The 22888-nt window shown below is 48.1% G+C and overlaps 1 protein-coding gene across 5 annotated transcripts in view; it reads left to right on the top strand.

Moving 5' to 3' along the window:
- The window catches only part of LOC111843906 (cytoplasmic dynein 1 intermediate chain 1), a 45833-nt gene that overhangs the window by 12713 nt on the left and 10232 nt on the right, over positions 1-22888 (top strand). For all 5 annotated transcript variants that reach the window (XM_072706103.1, XM_072706102.1, XM_072706101.1 and 2 more), the window contains 7 exons: positions 9915-10004; positions 12242-12404; positions 13015-13114; positions 13241-13366; positions 21605-21751; positions 22321-22434; positions 22673-22806. In XM_072706103.1, coding sequence (XP_072562204.1) covers positions 9915-10004; positions 12242-12404; positions 13015-13114; positions 13241-13366; positions 21605-21751; positions 22321-22434; positions 22673-22806 — 874 coding nt within the window. The remainder of the gene's footprint in view (positions 1-9914; positions 10005-12241; positions 12405-13014; positions 13115-13240; positions 13367-21604; positions 21752-22320; positions 22435-22672; positions 22807-22888) is intronic.

Genomic DNA, 22888 nt, shown 5'->3' with positions numbered 1-22888 from the left:
GTCATTCGAGACGAAGACGAAGGCTGGAGAATCGCAGGGACACAGTCTCTCCTGTGGATGGCCGTCCCAAGAATGTGCCAGCAGCTCGCTGCCCATTTGGCTCCAGCACTTTGCGTTTTTTTTTTTCCATTGCGTCAAGATTGTTTATTGTTGGGCCCTGAGCGCTTGGGCGTGCCCGCGTGTTTACGCTGCTCCGGGTTGGAAAAAAGCAAAAGAGGCCGCAGCTAATCAGATTTCCTCGACCCGGAGGGGCGTGATCCTGCGTGGGATACAGCCATGTTCGACATCAAGGCTGATTTTTAGTTTTGCTTCATCGAACAGAGACAATCATAAAACTGACCAATCGGCTCGCCCGGGAGAAGCATGCTCAGTACCCCGCATACTTTCCAACCTGGAGGTAAAGGCCTCGCTCCTCGCTGGCCAGATCAACGGCGCTTTGGCTTGTGGGGAAAAAAAGTATTGCTGACACAGCGTTAACAGAGTCTCCTACTGATTTCAATCAGGAGATAAATATCAGTTTCAGCCATAAAGCCCCGTTGAGCGCCCAGTCGGGTTGGACCGGCCTTGCGCTGGCCCCAGTTCAGACCGACGGCCCGATCCTGCCCTGGCATTGGTCCCGCTCGCTGGAGACTGCGCGATCGTTAATGGGCAGCGCCGCAAAGGACAGAACGCTTCGTCTGTTTCGTCTAGGCCACCGTGGGACTTGTTTGCAATAGTTATGATATTAAAGGCCTAATTGCAGCCAGTGAACCGCGCATGTCCTGCAGCTGTACAGTTTGCTTTGGGTGCTGTTGCTCTGGAAAGCACCTCGGCGGAGGGGGCAGGAGTTCAGGGGGTCAAGGAAGCCGTTGTGCCGTTCTCCAGCATTTTTCTGGGCCATTACCACTGGAAACCCTTCTGGGAGGGTCCAGTTTGTAACTCCCGCATTTGGGCCATGAGGCGTCCCTCTTTCTCTGGCGAGAGGCGGGGCCCGTAATGGCTCGTAATTGCAAGAAAACACGGTCTTAAGTGCTAATCTGCAAGGAATTATTGAACACTCCCAGAATCGTTACCGCACTTTAATGAAGCTTCTGGAAAACAAAAAAAAAAAAAAAAAGTAAAAACGGGGAATTATCTGGGGCTTTTCCAGCCCATTAATTTGATTCGTTAATTTGGGGTTGGATCGTGTTTTACAACCAAAGCCGTACGCTTTCGATTGTAAAACTTGTTTCGTAATCTCTGGGCCGAAGCCGTCGGGTAATGCTTTGGTATGTGCGCATTTCTCAGTATGTACGTTTCTCGTCGCCCTGCTCATATAAGGAAATGCATCAATCACAGGGCCGGTTGTTCTGATGTAATAGCGCAGCAATGCGCTCTCGGTCGATATATCAGATGTAGAAATTAAACGTCTCTTGGGGCACTAAACCAGACGATCTGATTAAATTGATTGTACTAAAGAAGTTTCGACCAAACGCGTTCCTCTTAATTACTGAGATCTTAGTTTTTTTTTTTTTAAACAAGAAAATCAAATCTAAATGATGACTACATCAAGGACTGAGAAAGAGGTGGACAGTTCAGGTCCAGAAATTAAAAATCCAGACCAAGATTTTGTTTCAACCAACCAGTGTAGTACTTTGTGTTTTTTACTCAACTATCCACCTCCAGAGAGAGGCTTCTTTGGATGAGGGAGTATTTAATACCCCAAGGTCTCTGGGGTCTGAACAACCTCCCATCTCCATTTTACCAAATGTTCTCAGTGTTTCTGAATCCTTTCACCTTCTCCTTAATTTATTTCTAGAAATGATTCATTTATTATTTGCTTTATTAAAACCTCTTTCTTTAGTAACCTGCACATATGGTAATAAGTGGACAGGCTGTATCTCCTGCAGCTGAAATTCCTCTAGTTGCACAACATGGGGAAAAAACCAATTTGGTGCCCAGTGTTTACTGGCTATGTTGGAGCAGTTTGGTCCAACAGGATTTGTAGGACATAATACCACATCTAGCTTTTAGTATTAGCATTGCCATATTTTTCACACTTGCTACTAACGCAGGCATAAGATGGGGGCAGGATTCGTAATAGAATATGATTAGTGCTAAACTGTGAGCTAGACAGCTCAAAGGGGCAACACAATGGGAGTCAAAGTGACGAGTTAAAGGCGCTTAATGGCGGTGAGTCAGAGCAGGGAGTTTATCTGTGGCCCCAGGCCGCAGCGTGGCTGATGCTCCACATGTAATGGCCGCCCTATCTCTCCCTCGCATCTGAGCAGCCGACCACCATACACATGCCCCTCGGAGCCACCGGTGAGTCTGTGTGGGCCCCCTCCCTCACTCCTGAGTCGGGGGGAGGGGGGCACATATGGAAGCGCTTGGGAGCAGCACGATTTTCCAGATCACCCCCGGTCTACCACACCACAACCGGCTGTAGGTGTCAGCGTTCACCCAACAATGCGAGCCAGACAGGATCCCGTCTCCAAGGCACCGAGAGGGCAAGGACGCCCCCACCCCCCCCCTCCCCGGGCCGCGTCCGCTCGCGCCACTCGCTTCACATCGGCCCCGGGGTCCCGTCACGTCTGGCCTGCCTTTGATCCTGCCGTCAGGATTAATCGCTCGCAGTAAGCTTGAGTTTCATCGCTCTCGGAAGGAGAGAGTCAACTCTGATTTCAGGCACAAAGAAAGCCTCCTGGTCCCCAGTGGTTAGGATCGAAATGGGATGTCAGTCAAAACAATAAAAAAAAATGATATTGGAAGAAAAAAGTTTCTCACAGTTGGAAAGCCATGCCAAGTGGAACCCAGATGATTGCAATTTGCCTCTTTTATACCACTTTATAATAAGATACATGAGGCTTTTATTGGCAAATCCATACAGCCCTTAGAGTACAATAATATCTGCCATGTGATGTGTGTTGAAAATCTAACAGAATACTGTTTCAGTCGTTTTTTTTTTTCTTTTCTTTTTTGTTCGATGGTGAACCTGAGGGCTACATGTTCACATTTAGGCCAAACACTTTGAGTGAGTTTGGGCTGTTTGCTTGGGTGGTCTGTCACGGGCCTCTCGTGAACCTTTCTCCTCCTGTGCTTTGTCTGACAAAGCTATGATTTCTCTGGTTGTACCGCAGCTCTAAAGATTCTGGGTGACACTTGGTCCCAGGTGGAAACCCAGGATCTTTAAGAGCATTGAGAATTTATCTAATTCACAAGGGTGTGCATTTTCTCTCAAGGATAATATGAAATCAACGTTTTAAATGAGTTTCAAACCACTGCATATAATTCTGTAGCCCGGTTGTTCTAATTTTTCTATTAACTACCCGAAGTAATTTGTTTAACGAATTGTGGCAATGTTAATATTTACCAGCAGGGGGCAGGCGAACCACACTCACTGCTTTGTTACTTGGCATCGTCAACAATGCGTGTAGTAATACTTTGCGTAACTGTCTTATTGGTGAAAAAGCGCGTCCCTAGTAAAACCTCCAATTTCCCACTAATATCCGATATTATAAAAATATGATAATAAAGCAAGTTATGAGTTTCGAAATTAATTAGATTTTTTTTAATCCATGCACCAGAATTATCTTTCTAAATGTCTGACGCTGAATGCTTCAGTTTGACAAAGAAGCGTTAGACATTAAAAAATTCTTGCTCGAATAATGTAATTAAGATCTTTTTCAATGCTAACAAAAGGATAAATTAGAATAATGGGTAAGAAACGTATATAGAATAAATAGTAGAAAGCTATTGGATGCTACGTCTGAATATGTAGACATGACAAGATCTTGCAGGCCAGGGTGAGGCGGGTGCGCTTTGGGATTGCATTCGTCGCTTGGCGCTAAACAGGTAACGGGTGTGTCCGCGTAGCCGCCTCTCGGAAGCATGTGCGCGCTCTCGGAAAGTCTGAGATCATGAATGACGCCCCGCGCCGCGCGGCTGGCTAGATGGAGCGGCGCTGGGCGCGTTCCAGGTCTGCTGGCACCAGACGGCAGGCTCGGCCCCGTGGCACCGTCCTGCTTTATTACAGCATGGGAACTCTGTGGGTTCCCCTCTAAGGTTAATAATGGCAATATTCAATTAGCATTATTTCACCGTTTTGGAATTCACTTTGTTATGTTTTAGGATTGTTTGGCATAATTCGGTGAGTCAGAATAAAAGAAACAAAAAATAAAACACAAAAAATGCCATTTTCTATGTAGTAAAATTAATATATTTTTGTATTAAAACCCAACTTTCATTGTTTTCAGTGCACAGTTTAAGGTCCAGTTTTCTGCTGGATTCACAAGTTTAGCTGATAGATTTTTTTTTTTTTTACTTTAGGTTATACTTGTGTCGGAGGGCCGGTCCAATCTGACAAGAACCTTCTCGAAATGTAAGGAATTTCCTGCGTCGTTACCCGCATGGCGCGGCGGCTATCTGGGCTCAAAGCAAAGAGCCCTGTCTTTATCTCCACCCAGTGCATTTTTCCAGACCCAGGAGCGTTCCTTGCGTCCCGGGGGAGGGCCGGCCCCTCCTGCGGCCTTTCGGGGGCAAAGATAGGAGCTGTGCCTTTGCTGCTCTCGATAATTTTGAAGGACTCGGCTGAAAGGAAGCCGGTGCTTTGGAGAGCTCTGTAGCGTCAGTCATTAGGTCAGCTGGAAATATTTACGATGCATGGTTCTCCTTTTACGTTACATATTTTTTTTCCGGGACTGCGACTGCATGAGTGTTTATGTTGAACGGTTTGATCGGCCGCCTGTCCGCCCAGCGGCTCCCCGGCATGCTGCTCAGCTGGCAGCCTCGGTACAGTCGGCACTTCGCTAGTGCTGCAGGAAGCACTGGGCCGTACAGAAGCCGCCATCTTTGGCAATGTTACAGAGTTACTAAAACATCTCTGGCAGTGAATTAACAATAAACTGCCATGCAGCTGAGAGATTACTCCAGTCCCCATTGCTGGAATATATGTTTGATGAACGAGCAACTGAAGGAAATATATCCTCTGTTTTGAGGCTTTCTTGTTTAAATATCCATAGACAGAGAGGCTCTGATTCATAATGGTTACTTTCAGGGCTTCTCATGTGGGGTTCCCCACGTTCTGCCCCCTGTGGCTCCCTCTGGAATTACATGCAGCCGCCGGATTCGTAGTCAGTTTTCATGACGTCTCCAAAGCAATTTCCGGTTTTAGTTTGCCGTTTGGTTCAGACCTAATCAGGGTTGTTTACAAAGGGTGGTAGCTGGTGATCTTTGTATCATAATGCCATGATTTATTTAACCCGTGGCACTGGATCTCACTGGATTTCACTGGATATGATTTTTTTTTTCTTCTTTATTTTTGGAAGCGAGTAGAAGTATCTGTTTGATTAAACAGTTTTACCCACTTTGCAAGCAGGGCCTCTCCCTGTGGCCACATGTGGATGACCCATCTCTGAGTCACACCCCCCTTTATTTTGCTCATTTGGTAGATGGTTAGCGGCCCTGGCGGGACGGCGCACAGGCTGCACACGGCAGAGTGTGTGGCGCGTTTTCCGCATACAATACGCCTTTTCAGTCCCTTGCAGCTGCCCCACTGGGGCATCTCCATGCCCCGACATCAGGGGTCAATTGTGAGTGACCCCTAATTGTCGCAAGTTCAAGACTGTTAAACATGCAAAAGAGCGCAGCGGATTTGCGGCGGTCAGCGTGTTCCCCATCTTCCAGACCGAGGTCATGCCGGTCTGTGGTGTTTTAAATCCAGCCAGGTGGGGAATTTATGTCAAGATGCTGGCATTATTGTGCTTTAACAGAAATGTTACTAAATATTAATAAATGGCCTAATTATGGCTGACTGTACTGGGAAGACAGGAGCGCATCGGCTGCCAGAGTTTCCCATTTATGCACATGGAGAACAGTGATCTTAGCAGTTAAAGACATGGGAAGCGGTGCTGTTTGGCAGGAAGTAGGACTGTCTTCGGACGGATTGCTCGCATTCAGGATGTGGGACTGATGGTTAATCGCTGTTTTCCAGGCGAGGGGTGTCACGCCGGGGCTGCATCTGAACCCCTTTCAAGTCGGCGGGGTCCACCCTCCCACTCAGAAGCCTTGCGTCTGTGTTGTGGTCTGCAGGCCGCTCAGCCCCGGCCGTCTCGAAACCCCCCCCGTCACCCTGCCGCCCCCCCCATCCGCGAGCGTGTGCTGCCTTTCATGGCTCAGGGGGGCCCATGTCTCAGGGGGTTGAGGGAGCCCATCCGTCTCCCTTCACAGAAACCCCGCCCCTCCCCCCTTCCCCCGCACCCTGAACCTCAGCTCATATCCCGGCCCGCCCCTGTGCCGCAGAAACAGGGAGGAGTGCCCCCGCAGCCACTTCCAGGAGGAGATCTCCACCTAATCAGCTCCATGCCCGGCCAGAATGCCTGCAGCAGCTCAGGAGTGGGGCGTAATGAAACAGGAGATGAAAGAACCTGGAGACCTCCGCCCGACTCGCCCTCTTCTGCTCCGACCGCCCCCCACCCCCGGTCTCTGTCAGCCTCCATCTTCCGGGGACATGGGGGACACTGTCGATGGGCTCCTCAGTCTCTTGCACCCACGGACAGCCCTCGCGATCTGGCGCGCTTGGGACACTTTATGAACAGTCTGTCCCACGCTGGGTTGTTCCGTTCCCTGCTCCCCTCCCCCGGGTTAATACAGTGGAACCCGCTTATATGGATCAAAAAATTTGGGACAGTATCATTCCTGTACACATATTGCGTAATAATTCACTTATAGTAATCAATTAAGTAGTCCGCTTACAGTATTCATTTTGGGTCTTTTATACATGACAGCATACGGAAAAAATAAAAACTACGCTATTTATTTTTAAACTTTTTTTTGATAAGCCTACTTTGCCTTGTGGTAACCCGACTGCTTCTGGCTAGCTACCTGAGGCTAATGCTGCGTGCACAGAAAACATGACAGTGACAAATATAAGCTCTTCAAAGCTTATGATAAACTGCCAAAAACGAGCCACCGAGATGCAACGGCGAAACTACAATAAGCTGTATTTCAGGTGCAATATTGTACTGTTTTGAAGCACCGAGCAGACCAAGGAATCGTAGCAGCGAATGAAAACGACGAAAGGCAGACCGACACGAAAGTTGTTCTTTACGCTTCTCCTTAAAGGGACCACACAACAAGCAACAATAACACGAAAGCCATGAATGACAGGGAAACACGGGGAAGTTACACTAAGGACAGTAAGGCACACACACGGAGGGTAATTACACAATGGCCCAGACACAAGGATCAGGCAGGAATCGAGTACAACCACAGTTAAAAGCACACGTGACAACCGGCCACAGAGCCCAAGTACCTGCGCTAAAAAATACAAACAGCGGCTATATGTATCCGCTCAACAGGCATGCAGGACATGCAGGACATGCAGATGCCGCCGGCGCTGTGGTCTTATAGCGTATTTGAATTCTACATAGTTCAGTAATTTAATTTGTACAGTACTGTCATTTGAAAAGCATTTGAAACAGCTATACTGTGTATTGAAAGAGTCAATAAAATTCTGCAAATAGTGATGCTGTCCATTTTACCTTGTATAAATGTAATAAATATACAAATGTCAATTAGATGGTAATCGGCTTGAAAAGAAAAAGGGAAAAAAATGGTTATAATGATCGTCTGCTTATAGTGATCAATTTCACTTAGACGCAATCACTATAAACGGATTCCACTGTACTTTTGGTGACTGCCTCCCCAGCGCTTGCCGCCCCACTGAGACTGTGAGCTGGGGGACACCTCCAGTAGGCCACGTACCCTCACCAAATAAATATGGGGGGGGAATTAAGCTGCTGTACAGTGGCATTTAAACTCCTGGTTTTATCGTGTCTATGCTGGGACATGGAGGCCATTGTGAGGCGGGCACACTTTGGGATAGCACTGGCAGTATGAGGCGGGCACACTTTGGGTTTGGCACTTCCAGTGTGAGATTGGGCGAGCTTTGGGATTGGCACTGCTGGCATCTGGTGGGCGCGCTTTGGGAATGTGCCTGCTGGAGTGTGGAAGCCTGCGAGGTGAAAAGCCACTCCGGGACGGGTGCATGTCATTACTGCTGTGGCGGCGGGGAGGGGGCACTTAAGCACCACATCCCTCGCTCCCTCCTGCTTAATGTCTCGTCCCGTGGAGTCGTTCTTATTAAGCGCCATGTGGAGGAAGAGCACCCTCCCCAGCTCTGGACGAAATGAACACCAGTGGGGGGGGAGGATTATGGCTCAGTCTCTTTTCATTTCGGTGTCTGTCCTCAGCCCTCGCGTTTGGAACCGTCACTCTCTAGAAGCGCCTTTGATATCCGACCTGTATGAGAGAATGAAATAATCATCGAAAAAAACTATGTAAAATGACTTACTGAGGAGGTCTGGTCCACAGCGAGAGCCGCGCTTTGAATGCCGGGCTGTTTGTCCGCAATCGGCACAGTGTCGCCTGCTCCACGGATTTCCCGGCCAAGCCGCTGACAGCCCCCTCCCCCCCCCCCCCCGACGGAGCGGGTGGAGGGAAGGAGGGGGGTCACGTGAGGTCAAGCCAAGGTTCTCCTCCACAGAACGGAGTTGGAGGCTTGGAACACCGAGATATATTCCACCCACAGCCGCCCCCCCGTCCCCGCCGGCACAATAGGCGGTTTTCTTGGTAGCTTGGCTGACAGCTGGAACACCAAGCACCGCGTTATAATTTATATTCTATTTTCCGCCCTTCCAGAGGAATATTATGGGGTTCCTCCTTTTTTTGTGTGGGGCTCTGTCCCCCCCCCCCACACACACACACACACACAAGGTGCATCCCTCGCCGGGGCGCCGCGGAGCTTGTGGGGGAGTCGTGCTGGACGGCCGGCCCGCATGATCCCTGGCTCTGCCGGTCCGGGCCGGCCTCAAGCTCTGGGCCGCTGAGGCAGTAACCGCTGGTGATCGGGGTCAAGGCCATTGCATCAGTAGGGGGGGGGCGGCGTCAGGGGAGTGAGTCAGACATATAAAATTACAGTATGAGGCCCCACAGGCAGCGCCCTGAGGGCCACACTTTATACGGGTCATGTGGCGTTAATATACTTTAGGCTAAACCTCACTGATCATGTCAAACTGCTGTGAGATTTGTTCTGTACCATTTCCCAGCTGATCACTGGGCGACGCTTCAGTCAGTTTTTGGTCACATGTAAAATGTGTAAATAAGACGGATGGCTGCGCTGTGACACGGGCTTAGTCGTGGTGAAGCACATGCATCCTGAGGCTCATGTGTTGGGTCAGGCTCGGCCCCGGACGCGGCGGCGGGCTTTGATCCCACGCTGTGCTGGCGTGACGACGGCGGGAGGCATTCTGAGCGTGATTCCACACGCCTGCTGCGATGGAGTCATTTCCTGCCGGGAGCCGCGGAGCGCTGTCTGGCTGGTCCCAGCCACTTAACCTCCGGCAGAGGGTCAGAGAGGGGGGGCGGGGGGTCAGGGAGGGGGGGAGGGGGCTCCCACAGAGAGCCGCGTTGTGGGGCCGTCGCAGCATGGCAGCAGGTGCCTATGGGAGGCGGCTCTCTGCTCTATCTGCAGCTGGGGGGTCAGGGGGGTCCATGTGTGTATGGGGTGGGTTACCAAAACACTGCCAGTGGAGGGGGCAGGTGTTTAACACTGCCAGTGGAGGGGGCAGGTGTTTGCTGGTGCCTCCCACTGTGCCTGTGTTTTCACTGGGGAAGGGCTTCCCTAAACTGTATGTGTGCCGGCTGGTGCTGTTGAGCTCACTCACACTTCGCTCCCATCATATTATGCATTGCGACATTGTATTTATATTTACATAATTGTGCCCCCAGCCCTGCCTTACACTGACAGGGCAAATGCAAGTGTCACGCTACAAGCCAAGGTGACTCATCGCTCACTTTATCTGGGACTAGCTTGAAATCTCCAAGCACATTAGAATCGCTGTTTGATTAAAAAAGGTTGTTGTTCTGGTTAAGCACCTCCTCTGTTTTGTCCTCAGACGAAGATGAAGATGAGGAGATCTTGGAGCCGGCCCCGCAGCTTGTGCCGGAGCCTCGGGAGGAAGAAGGGAAACAGGAGGCAAAGGAAGGTAAAGAAGGGCACTGAGTGACCCTTGAAACCATCCAAAAAGTCATAGAGTCTGTCAGCTCTCGCTAACACGCCTGTTAGCGCGAAACACGAAACCACAGTGCTGGCCCAGTGCTGGCAGCAGCAGCGTATGTTGAATTCAGCTAGAACTGACATTTCAGCCCCATCACTGATGACTTGATTGCCTGCTTGGTCCATCAAGGATCAACAGGTTCTCCATCCTTACGGGGTTCATGTTGGTTAAGCAGCCATGCTGCTCGACATTAAGCACTTTGGATAGGGTTAGGGTTAGGGTTAGGGTTAGTTAAGCAGCCATGCTGCTCGACATTAAGCGCTTTGGATAGAGATGGAGGCCCTTCTGGAAAGTTCTCCCCAGGTGTGGCCTGACAGGGCAGGTGCTGTCAGGCGACGGGCTTCTGTAATGACGCTGGTGACTCACTGGCGGAGGCATGGTGGAAGGTGGGGTCGACGCGTAGCTTCCCGCTGAGCCCCGAGCCCAAAACGGCCATATTCGGCTCTGTTGGTTGCTCATTATTGCAGGAAAGCCTTCTGCGGCATGACCCTGCATGTCAAGTAGGCAGAGAGCCTGGCTCTTATGGGCCGCTTTTGTTCGTGACTTTTAAGCGTATCGACATTTACCCGGAGCGCGCAGTAAATTACGAAATTCTTTCAGTGCTGTTCTGGGGTCTTTTATATTTTCATATCTATATTATCAAGCGCTGGTCGAACAACAGTCTTTTTGCTGTGTGTTTGCTGACAACCCTGCATTGTCTAATAATCACTGCTGAACAGATTTTCGACCTAAAATATTATTTTCACCTACTATTTTGTATACGTTTCGCATTTTTAGACGTTATCATACAGCTATCGAACTCCTTTGTACAGGAAATGCCTGGTATATAGAAATCATAGCTGAAGTGTTTTAATATATATTGTTAAATTCTGGAAATGATGACGGTAAGTATGATAACGGCTTGTAGCCAGGATGCTGGCCAGATCCTCAGTATTATCTCCATCGTCGTCTCCTGGGATGGGAGTGACGAGACCATAGGCTTCACGGGCTCTTTAGTGATTCTGATCACAGTTATGACTCGAAACGTACAGGGTCAGTAGGGCAAGACCGAGATCCGGGCACTGAGACCTGACGGTGACCTTCTGGTATTTCTCACTCCGCAATAAAGAAAATTAGATCGTTGTTGATAGCGATGACTGTCTCTCTCCCCCCCCAGCAGGTCCCACCCACCAAGGAACCGCTGTCGTACTCTTAGCGGTGCCACACGAAACCAGTCCGATCCCCCCGCCCTGCCCCCGGCCCCCGTTTCATCCCTCAGCGGCTTCCGTGACGAGCGGTTGCTCACGTGTGACCTGTGGCACGGGACTCCGATCTTTGTGCCCGATCTGCCTTATCGGTCGCTGGCATTCTGGGTCAAGGCTGATTAAAAATGTGTCACTTGACCTCCGTCCCGACTTCAAAGCCTCTGCAGAGTGGGCTCTTTGTGTGAGCATATAGTAAAGAACTTCTGCGCAGAATAAAGCTTTGTCAATGGGCTTCTATCAGACCTTGCTGGCTTTAACTCGGACTCTGGAAAACACTTTGATCAGCCCTTTGTCTTCCTCACGAGCCGTCGGAATAGGCAGCACAAATCAAGGAGCCGAGATCAAAGGGGGGGGTCTTCTCAGAGCTCTGCCGAAAATTGGGCCGAATCACATCAAAACCCCTGCATTTTGCGACCTGATCGCGATCACAGAAGACGCCGAGAGCCCTCTGTGTTTATTTATATATTTACTCATTATCTTCCCCATGGTTTTACCATTTCCCCGACCATCACGCTTCTGGTCTGCCTCCTTTGTGTCTGTTTTAACTCTGTCACGGCCTCTCAAACTCTCACATAGCTGGAAATGCCAACTTTTAAAATGTGGAACACAAACAATGAATAAAAGCAATGAAGACTTTTAGATTTTTTTTGCTAATTTCAATTGGCAATAGAGAAAACAAATGATCTACATGACAGATTTACGTCAGTGCTTTACCCAGACTGCATGCATGTTTTAAGAGGGGCTTATATATTAAAATGTTACCTGCAGTAGATAATTTGGGAATAAAGCGAATCTGAAAGTGTACTTAGATTAGATAATTTACTGCAGTTGTTCTGGTTAAGTGGTCCAGAGGAAACCAGAGTTGGCTGTACATCCTGCCTTTTGCCCCACGTGCCTGTATGTGACCTGTGTGCCGTCCAGCACCCCCCAGGGAGCTGACCGAAGAGGAGAAACAGCAGATGCTCCACTCGGACGAGTTCCTCATCTTCTTCGACTGCACCATCCGTGTCATGGAGCGGGCGCTGGCTGAGGACTCCGATATCTTTTTCGACTATAGCGGCCGTGACCTGGATGATAAGGAGGGGTGAGGTTGATGCCACAGGGGGTTGGGCGGAGCTTTGTTATGAGAGGCGGGACTGTGTCATCTGGGGTAGGACTATGCCGTTAGGGGCGGGGCTAGTTAGAGTGCAGCTTTTTGGGGGGGGGGGGTTGTGTTGGGGATGGATGCAGGAGGGCTTAGGCTGTGACATGAGGGGGGGCTGTGTTGGGATGGGAAGGGCCCTGTCAGAGGGGATGGGGATTTTCCTGATGGGGGGAGTTAACTGCCTTGGGAATATGAGAAGTACTATGTCAAGCCTGGCTTCCTGTGTTGATGAAATCTGCCTATGGAGCCAATATAAAGAGCCTAAGAATTATAGGTAGTAGTTCTTTAATGGCTCACCCTACTCAGCTGCCCTGCCGTCTCCCATGTCCTCCCACCATGATTACTCTCTTAGAGCACTGTTTCCCATCCCCGTCCTCAGGGACCCTTAGTCAGTCCACGTTTTGCTCCCCACTGGGACCGGGTTGGGAAACACTGCCCTAGAATACCTTCCTTGCACACAGCAGTGACTTTTCTAACAATTCCTTTAAATTTTTAAAGACTCAGTCCATCCAAGTCACAATAATAAATTAAATCACTGCTCAACACTCAGGGACATTCAGGCTGGATCTAACCTGTCCTTCAACCGCCTGTTCTATGATGAGCACTGGTCCCGGCATCGAGTGGTCACCTGTCTGGACTGGTCTCCACAGGTGAGGCCCCTCCTATCAATCTTACATTTTCCACGTATTTGTTCAGCCCTTTTTGAGTATATATGCTGAATGAGTACCATTATACCCACTCCTCAAGTTTGAGTAAACCCTCCCCCGCATACCCAGTACCCTGAACTGATGGTGGCGTCCTACAACAACAACGAAGGAGCTCCCCATGACCCTGATGGTGTTGCCCTGGTGTGGAACATGAAGTTCAAAAAGACCACACCGGACTATATTTTCCACTGTCAGGTAATCATCTCTGCTTCCCCCCAGGGATACTCTGCAGTGTCAGCCAGTGGTTCACAGTCACATAGCAGCTGCTTGTCAACCAGTTTGTACCTTCTTATTGGTTTTTTTTTTTGCAGTTGATTTTTTTTTGCTGGAGGATGTGCAGAATTACGTTTTTTCGTTATGCATAAGAAAAGCAGTGTAAAAAAAAACAACAACACATTTTCCAGTTGTTTAACTCCAATTTCAGTGCACGTGGGAATGCTGCCTATGTGAATAGTATTATTCAACAGTTTGGACGAGAAATATCGTGCCTTTCAACAGAGCTACTGCCATTTTCCCTGTGAGAGAGAAAGTGATGTTTATACGCCTGTACATATCTTATCCTGTTAAATATACAAAAGTAGCTGCCCTGTTAAATTTTAAACAAAAACTAGCAACAGCTTGGAGAAAGTGAAATAATCGCACATTGATCGTTTTACCATTTAGGTGTCATGGTAACAAATGGAAAGTATTTGATTAATGTGTCGAGACTAATGTTTCATAGTATGTTGCTCAACAGTTGAATTGAATTCTGCAGGTTCTGCTGCTAATTTGCAGAGGTGGAAAGTTCAGGTCCAGAAAGTACAAATCCAGACTAAGGTTTTGTTTCAAGGACCCAGTTCAGAGTAGTCTGTCACTGTGAGACTTTATACTAAACTGGTTGGTTGAAACAAAACTGGTCTGGATTTGTACTTTCTGGACCTGAACTTCCCATCCCTGCTAATTTGGAAAGACCCCTGTTGAATTTGGGTAGCCATTGAAATGAGGGACTAGGAAGGATGGTTGTCATAAAGACGCCTTTGTGATTTAAGAAATGAAGGTGACATGCCAGATTTGTCCTGGTTTTAGGCTCAAGCCTTTGCAGGTATAAGAACATAAGATATTTACAAACGAGACATCTGACATCTGATTTCTTTCTAATATTGATAGATGGGTAAGTGCATGGCTGGCTGGTCATGTTTGTTTATGTAGCAGGAAAAGCTTTGCAAAATTTCCTCCAGGTGACACATTCATTTACGAGGTCGTGTGATTGTATGGTTATATATATTCATAATATTCATACATTTTCTTCTTCAAAGCTTTACATTTTCATAATAAAATGCAGAAATATGGGATATAATAGACTATTATTTTATCTTTCCCTTAAACAGGTAGTATTTTGAGGGGATGAGCATATGTTAATTATGAAGTAACCAGTCAAAAAGAGAACAGTATTATCTTAATGGTATCTACATGGAATGATCTGAAGTAATGGCACCTCGCTAGTGGGTGATACTGATTTTAGCTCATCCCCTCACCTCCCGTAGACGGCTAATGTAATTTGCACATAAAAGCGGGGTTCTGCAGCATTTCGTATTTGGATAATGTCTTAAAAACAGCTTTGAACCCACACATCATTATCCCATTAGTGTTTTGAGTTCCCTGCCTGCGTTTTGGCAGAATGATGGTGAATATTGAAACTAATGCGAAGGACCGTTTTTGTTTATGCGTGCGCAGAAAGTCCCAAGAAGGCCCTTTAATCCTGCTGATATTAAAATAACATCAAATCAAATGGTGGATTTTTTTTTTGTTAGGTTTATTTAGTAAAACGTACACGTCAGAAGGGTGCAGTGCATCTTCTGTGCTGTCCCTACAAATGAGAGCTTCCAGCTTGGAGAAATGAGACTGTATTTATTTTACCACCGTGCACGGCCAAATTTACTTTTCAGCACTTGGGGGTCATGAGCAATAACGCACACACACACACACACACACACGTGCACTGTCTCTGTCCCTGCACTTGGGGGTCATGAGCAATCACACACACACACACACACACACACGTGCCCTGTCTCTGTCCCTGTGGCCTGGGGAACCGGCCCCACTTTGGGGAAAAAAAAAAGTTCATTTATAATCACTTGGCGCCCGATTTGCACTTTTAACTGGAATTGGATAAAAGAGACAGACAGCGCTGGATATTGTTTTACTCTGGGTCTATTATAAACAGAGTGGCTCCTTCTCTTGTTATGCCGGATCAGATAAATCTTAATGTGTGAGCATGTTCTGCGATTTAACCCTGAAACCACGCTTTTCTGAGGTACCCCGTGAGCGACCGCCACTGCATTCTCCTGCGTCTTCAATCACACGCACCCCCCTCCGTCTTGGCAGCCCCGGCCAGCCCCTCTCGGCGTCCTTGAACCCTTTTCCAGATTTGGCCGCAAGGGATCCTTTCATGTGCTCCTCTCTCACTCTCGTTCTCCGCCGCTCGCCCATTCCCTCCTTCTGGAACCTTCTCCGGTGGCGGCCGCAAACCATCGGAGCCCTGGCGGCGGTAGCATGGGGGCCAGTGCGGTCGACTCGCCCTGCCCCTGGGTCTCCAGGCGCCGCTCGGCCCTCTGGGTCGTCGTCGGCGTGCGCGGGCAGCCTGTGTATGTTGGTAAGATCACAGCCGCTCTCAAGTGGGCTCCGTCACGCCACATCAATGGCGGCCCGCGAATCCCGCCGCTCCTGCTCGTCCTGTCAGATCGCGTTCGCCGTCCGCGGCGTTTTATTAGCTCTGCTCGTTTTTCATGGCATGACTCTCGCCGACTTGCTCCAGAGGAGCGTGGCCTGGGGGGGAAGAGAGAAAACCTTACTCGCAGCATCCTAAGAACCGAGAATGGAGAGGCCATCTTGTGGTTTGAACCGGGCATTAGTTGAATTACCCTCCCGCCCACGTGTTAAAGAAGACAGCAGGAAGGCGATTAAAAACAGTTCAGCTAAAAGCAAAAAAAGTAAAATTATGCCACCACAGCCTTCATTTAAATAATGATAAGTAGTCAACATTAATAACAGAACATGGCCAGACGGCTGGACAATCTATCATCGCTAACACCGTGAGATTTAGTCAAACACAGGGCCTGCCTCCTGCTCGCCTTGGTTTGAATTTGTTGTGAATGTACAGGTTTCCTTTCCAGGAATAGTTAACATTTAATAACCCGACCTACAGAAAACTTGCGGAGCCCCAAACGGCACATTCTCACTTTGCACCACAAATTCTTTCTTTCTGACTGCATCGAGGTTTATGTTGATTGGTTATCATCGCGGTTTATGAGTTCTGTTAAATCACCCTGGATTATGGGTGGGGGAGGGGTACTTCCCTGTAGGAACGTTCTGGGGTCAGGTGGATCTTAAGCAGAACCACAGTTGACCTCAGTGTATCAACGAGGCATCTCTGTTGGTCATGATGCAGAGGTGCTTTTTTTTTCCCCCCCCGAATCTATGAAAAACAGAGCGGCTGCTTTTGGACCTGATTTTTTTTAAATTTTTTTTTGTGAAATGGAGATATGGGCCCGCAAGGCCAGTGCCAGAAACCACACGGTGACAAAATCCGCGGGGTGTCGTAAAAACGGATGCCGCTGGAAGACACCGCGGCCCATCTGGTTCTGATGAGCCGCGCCGAGAAACATATGATTGCGGTGCCGGAGAGGAGACACTGGATGGGCGCTTGTGAATATATGGTCTGTTACACGGTAATTCCCCCTCTGACAAATGGGTTTAACATTTTCAGTTAAGGGGTAACAATGGGGAGAGTGTGTCCCAGCTTAATCCCCCTGTTAGTGCCATCTCTCATCAGCGGTCCGCCTTGTATAATATTCTCAGCAGAACCCTTCCTACCCTTATAATCAGGTCGCCCGGAACCACTTAGCGTTACGGAAAAAAATTGAATTTGCTCCATGACACAGCATAGGTAACGAAGGTTATGATTCGGGGCAGTTTGGAGTTTTTCATCCATTCGGAATTCGTCCCGCCAGTGGATGCTGCTCTTTTGAGTCCTTGGTGTTTTGCATGAAACATGAGTCTGTCGATTGACTCCATAAATTCCGTGCTGCAATCATCGTGATAGCCCGCAATCAGATTGTGGTCAGGTGCCCAGGCTGGGATTCTGGGGTTCGTGTGTCCACTGAGAACATTCTAGAATGCGCCTGGGTGATTCTGATAGCTTGGGTGGCACAAAGCCATTTATGGAGAGTGTCATAGCTAAAATAAAATAAACACTGCATTCATTTTCGCGAGAGAGAGAGAGAGAGAGAGAGAGAGAGAGAGAGAAAGGGAGAGAGAGAGAAACCCCAGACCTTTGGCATTTTAAAATTAATCGCATGACCACTTTCATACTTTCCATACTTTTGGATTACATCAGTATGGGGTTGATTTAATACAGAACCTAATTTTTATTTGGCAGAAGACTTACACCAGGCTGTCGGGACTAATTTAAGCAATTTTATTAGCTTGGCATTTTGAGGAATATTGAGGTTGAAAAACGGGGGCATAATTCTTCTTTCATGCGTAACCTATCAAGGTTTAAGTAAATCAGAATTAACCTCCTGGATAATGTCATATTAAATTTGTAAAGTATCAACAAAATATCAAGTACATTTTTGTTTTCTGTTTACACTTGACCGTTGCGCTTAGAACATCCCTTCAATCTGCTTGCAGTTGTGTGAATGTCAAGGTTTGGGTGGAACCTCAAGTCTAGTTGTTCATCACTGTAGAACGGTAATAGCTGTATTTTGAAGGCAATGTACACGGAAATGCTTGAATCATTGTACATCATAGGTTGTACAAAGTTTTAGAGCAGGACATCCTACAGACTAATCTGCCTACATAGGTGTGGGTTGTCTTTTAATGCTGTTCCAGGCGCTTCTCGGACTGAACGCCATCTCCATCTCTGTAGTCCTACATCCCAGCATCACTCTTGCCAAGGGGGGTGGAGTTGGTATCTGCTGTTCGCGATCCAACAGGTTGGCCACCGATGAAATAAAGCATTATCCATTAATCATCTCCTGCAGTCGCCCTGGAAACACGCTGAGATCGACCAATGGGTGAGGCACCACTATAGGCCATGTGATGTTGGAGTTGGGGAAAAAAGCCCCGTTGAGTATTCTGTGACTGTGACTCTTTATACTCAACTGGTTGGTTGAAACAAAATCTTGGTCTGGATTTGTACTCTCTGGACCTGAAATCTCCACCTCTGCTGGTAACTGCATAATGAGTCCTGGTGACCAACCCTGCAACATCACATTTATCGTGAACAGTGGGTGGGATCAGAACAAATGACAAAGTTCACTGTGACGAACCGGTGATCACCGTACTCATCATATGACATCATATTGCCAAAACAAAGTCGATTTCATTTGAAGTATAGACCCAGCTTAAATTATGTTCCATGAAAAGGCTGAAACACCTTCCTGCACTTTGTTTTAGGTCCTGTCCCAGTCATGTGTTTTTTTCCAGAGCAGGACTCGTATAACCAACTAAACTCCACCAATATTATTCTGCTGATTATGGTCACAGATGTTAAGAGTGTGCATGAGACGTCGGTTTGGGGCTATGCTGAAGTGACAATTAGTGCAGGTATGCTTCATTTGTGCACAAGAGGGTAACAGTGCGAATGTTTGGGGTGTGACGGTTTGGGGGGAATCACGTCCCCAAACATTTGCTGGTCGTAGAAACTGGGAACGAACCAGGAGGGACGTCTTTGGTTCTGCTAGCAAACTTTGCTTGTTGGAAGATCACAAAGAGCTTCTGTTTGTCATTGTCTCGGTGGTTCCCTTTCATGTGGACTTGCCGGCTTCTTAAAACGATTGTTTAAAAAATGACATACACAATATTACTTAATCGAGCACGGTTAGTGTTACAAAGGGTGTATCTTTCAAATCCGCCCCATCGTAGCAGGCCGAAACGTGATACGGTGCTACTTAACCATCGTTACGTAGTGAGTGCCACCTTTATTTTTGGGCAAACAATTATGGCATTTATTTACAAATTATCACTTCATAATGTCACTTGTGACAATCTATGGGTGTCGCATTCCGTCACACATGCCAGGATTGCGTTGCATGGCGGGTCATGAATGGCCTTCGGAGAAGAATTCCTTTGATGTGAGGAAGGAGCCTTGCTTGAGATGGAAGCTTCTGGAAACAGCTGCCATTGGTCAGAATGTTTCTTTACATTTTAGTCATAATATTTAATGAAGGCCTTGATTGATGACTTCATGGTTGATGGCTCACTGTTGTGGTAGTCCTGACTCATATATGCTTCTGACTTTATGAATCAGCATTTCATGTGGTTCCCATGCAGTGGTCACAGAACAGAGAAGTGAGTCGAGGTCAAGTAGACAGCCCTGATTGGGATCGTTAAGCATATGCTCTCACATTACGAGCTGCAGTGAGTACTGGTTGTTAGCTGATTGGTTGGTAGCACAATGAGTAGGTGCCAGCAAAAGGCAGGTTGTCAACCAATCAGGAACAGCTACAGACCTCACTATGAAGGTTGCCATGTAACGGTCTCCATGCTGGTTAAGGTGACAGGATGCGGTACAGAATAGAGGGGGTCTGCTGAAATTTGGTATAGATTTTCATAGATCCAGGTCAGGGGTAGACAGGAGTATCATTGCTGGACTCCTGCGTCTCTCCAGGGCTTCTGTAGTTTCCGCCTTCAACAGGCAGCATAAATAGCAGCAGAAGACATTTTTTTTCCATCTTCATCTCATACTGCGTTCAAACATATCGTCGGTACGATAAGTGTGGTTTGACAGACAGTCCATATTCCTTGTACAACATATGACTGATAGGTATTTCGCCATAAAATATTGCCTTCAGGATTTTAACTTTATTATAGTACTTTTACTGTAGCCGTAGTTTTTTAATTTCCGAGGACATCTGAGAAGTATTGGAATAAGCTGATATATTGTTTCGCTAGGCATATCTGTCACAGGCCATGCTTTTTATTAACTTTAATATTTGTTGTTGACATGTTTATTACTTAGTTCCACATGGAATTATTGTATACAGTAACATGCTGTCAGGATTGTTCTGGAAGTTTTCCTATATCTTCCCACTGAAATGTCACACAAACAACAGTCGATCACGCAGTCCCCTTCATCATTTGATTCTTGGCAAATTCCTTTGGTCTGACCATTAAACGTTAAACCAGATTTCTGTACATCCCGGACATAAATAAATCTCTCCGTGATGGTTTTTGATCGCCCGTGCAAAGCCTTTCTCCCTCACCCCGAGGCCAGGTTTATTTTGAGAGTCCTGTAACCGCCACACATCTGAGGTTGCTCTGGTGCCCTTTTGGGAACCATATTTCCAGAAGGGAGGAGAAGGGGAACTCGTGTTTTCTTTTGCTTTGGTTTGTTTTCCAGTCACTGTTAAAATGAACTCGGTGCACGGCACTCAGCCACAGATGAGCTACTGAGAGCGCGTGCCTGTGTCTCTGCTCTGCTGACTGGGAAGCCTGGTGTGGAAAGAAAACAGGCAGCTCTCCTGTTGGTCCTATTAGGGAGCTCGATCCGCCGCGACCCGACCTTTAACCTGATGAGCAACAGCTTTGAATAGTGATTAGAACCTATTCAGATTAGCATATTGTGTCATAAAAAATAGGGTTGTTCCACCAGTCAGCCATGTTCCGCGACAGGCGACCTGCCCATACACAGACATAGGTGCCCATGGCAAAACGCATTGTTTGCATTGAGAGAAAATCTATGCGGGTGTTTGCATGATGTCCGTGGTAAGAATTCCCCATGGTATTGACCCGTGGGCTTATTATATAGATAAACTCATTTTCTATACCCACTTGTCCTATGCAAGGTTGTGGGGGTCCAGAGTCTATCCCAGAAGCTACGGGCACAAGGCAGGGAAAAACCCAGGACTGAACTCTGACCTGGACTGCAGACACATACCATTCATACACACATTCATACCTATGTGCAATTTGTCAACTTTAATTCACCTTTGCATTTTTATGGACAGCAGGGGGAAACCTGAGTATGTTACATAAGCATGTTTTACGGGTATATGTATGCTGTCATTGGGCGTTGGCATGTTGTATAGATATTTGCATTGGAATACATGGCACGTTACTCGGGAACATGTATGTATCTGGTATAAGCTTGGTGTGTTGGCCTGCATGTATGTTACACAGGCATGTTGAATGAGACAGACCTGCAGGGAGGCCAGTTACTCCTGTCTAACCCGGGGCTCTGGGGATGGATCTTCAATTTGATGCAATACTGACATTTTAAAGGCGGTAAAAACAATAGTCTATTGAAGGGCTCGTTAACCACTCAAGAATAGCAGAAAAATGTAAAAATCGTGGGACGGGTTGGGGGTTCCGTTTGCCTGAGTGGCCGTCACGCGGGAGCCACAATCGGCCTCATTGTCCTCCGCCCCCCTCCCCATCTCTGTCCCACAGTCCTCGGTGGTATCGGTCGGCTTCGCTCGATTTCACCCCAACCTGGTGGTGGGGGGCACATACTCTGGGCAGATCGTACTGTGGGACAACCGCAGTCACCGGAGGACCCCTGCGCAGAGGACGCCCCTGTCTGCCAGTGCGCACACCGTGAGTCAGACAAAGGGACTCATTCTCCCCCCCCCCGGGGCTGGGCTGGGCTGGGCTGGACTTGGGGGGGTGGGGGGGTGGGCAGACATTGCAAATGAAGAGTACATGTGGCTGGCTGTGCCTTGGTGCCCCGCTGGCCTGGTGCCGGACAGAGCTGCCGGTTCACCGGCTCCATAATGACGGGCTGGCTGTCTTCAGCCCTGGTGTTGCCACAACCTGCTGAAAGAGGCCATTGAGAGGAAAAACAGACCTGGCTGGAGGCAGCGATCGCTTAGTTTGATGTTTTTACATAGAGCGGTGCATAAATGCCAAGTCTGCATATAAAGGTATCATGTAATCATAGACTATCTGCTAGGGGAAACTTAAAGTGAAGGTGTATGTTTTATAAAAATTGACTCATATTTGTCAGTGATAAACCGACGTAAAAAAACATATGAGGAAAGACATTAGAAATACATTTAAATTGCTGGTTTGTCCTCAAAGAATCAAACCGTGTGATTAATTAGAGCGATATGATTGGTCAGTGTTTGGTCAGGTGTCCCGCCCATGTCTCTTTTGCCCCCCTGCAGCACCCTGTGTACTGTGTCAACGTGGTAGGCACACAGAACGCCAACAACCTGATCACGGTCTCCACCGACGGGAAGATGTGTTCCTGGAGCCTGGATATGCTCTCCCAGCCCCAGGTGAGCATATGGGGGGGGGGGCACTGAAAGACAAGCTGCAGTTGTCAGACACACACAAAACCAAACCCTGGTGACAGGGAGGTACCAGAATGCATTTTTGGAATGATGTAGAAGAGCTGCCTGTAGCTGCAGTGTCATAATAATATACTTGTTAATGTTTTCACGGTGTGTGGGGGGAGGGGGGGCTGAGGTGGTTTTACGTTTGCTGACACCCCCCCCCGGCACCCCCATCCTACAGGAGAGCATGGAGCTGGTATATAACAGATCCAAGCCTGTAGCAGTGACTTGCATGGCCTTTCCTGCCAGCGATGTCAACAACTTCGTGGTGGGGAGCGAGGAGGGGGCGGTATACACTGCCTCGCGACACGGCAGGTCAGGGGGCGCCTCCAGGGACAGCCGGGGGGGGGGGGGGGCACACATAACACTGAGGTGACACCTCGCCCGGTCACACTGC

Source organism: Paramormyrops kingsleyae, chromosome 23 (assembly GCF_048594095.1).
Source record: "Paramormyrops kingsleyae isolate MSU_618 chromosome 23, PKINGS_0.4, whole genome shotgun sequence".
In the NCBI taxonomy this organism is placed as follows: Eukaryota; Metazoa; Chordata; class Actinopteri; order Osteoglossiformes; family Mormyridae; genus Paramormyrops; species Paramormyrops kingsleyae.
Note: the sequence above shows the minus strand (reverse complement) of the source record. Positions and strands in the feature narration are given on the sequence as shown.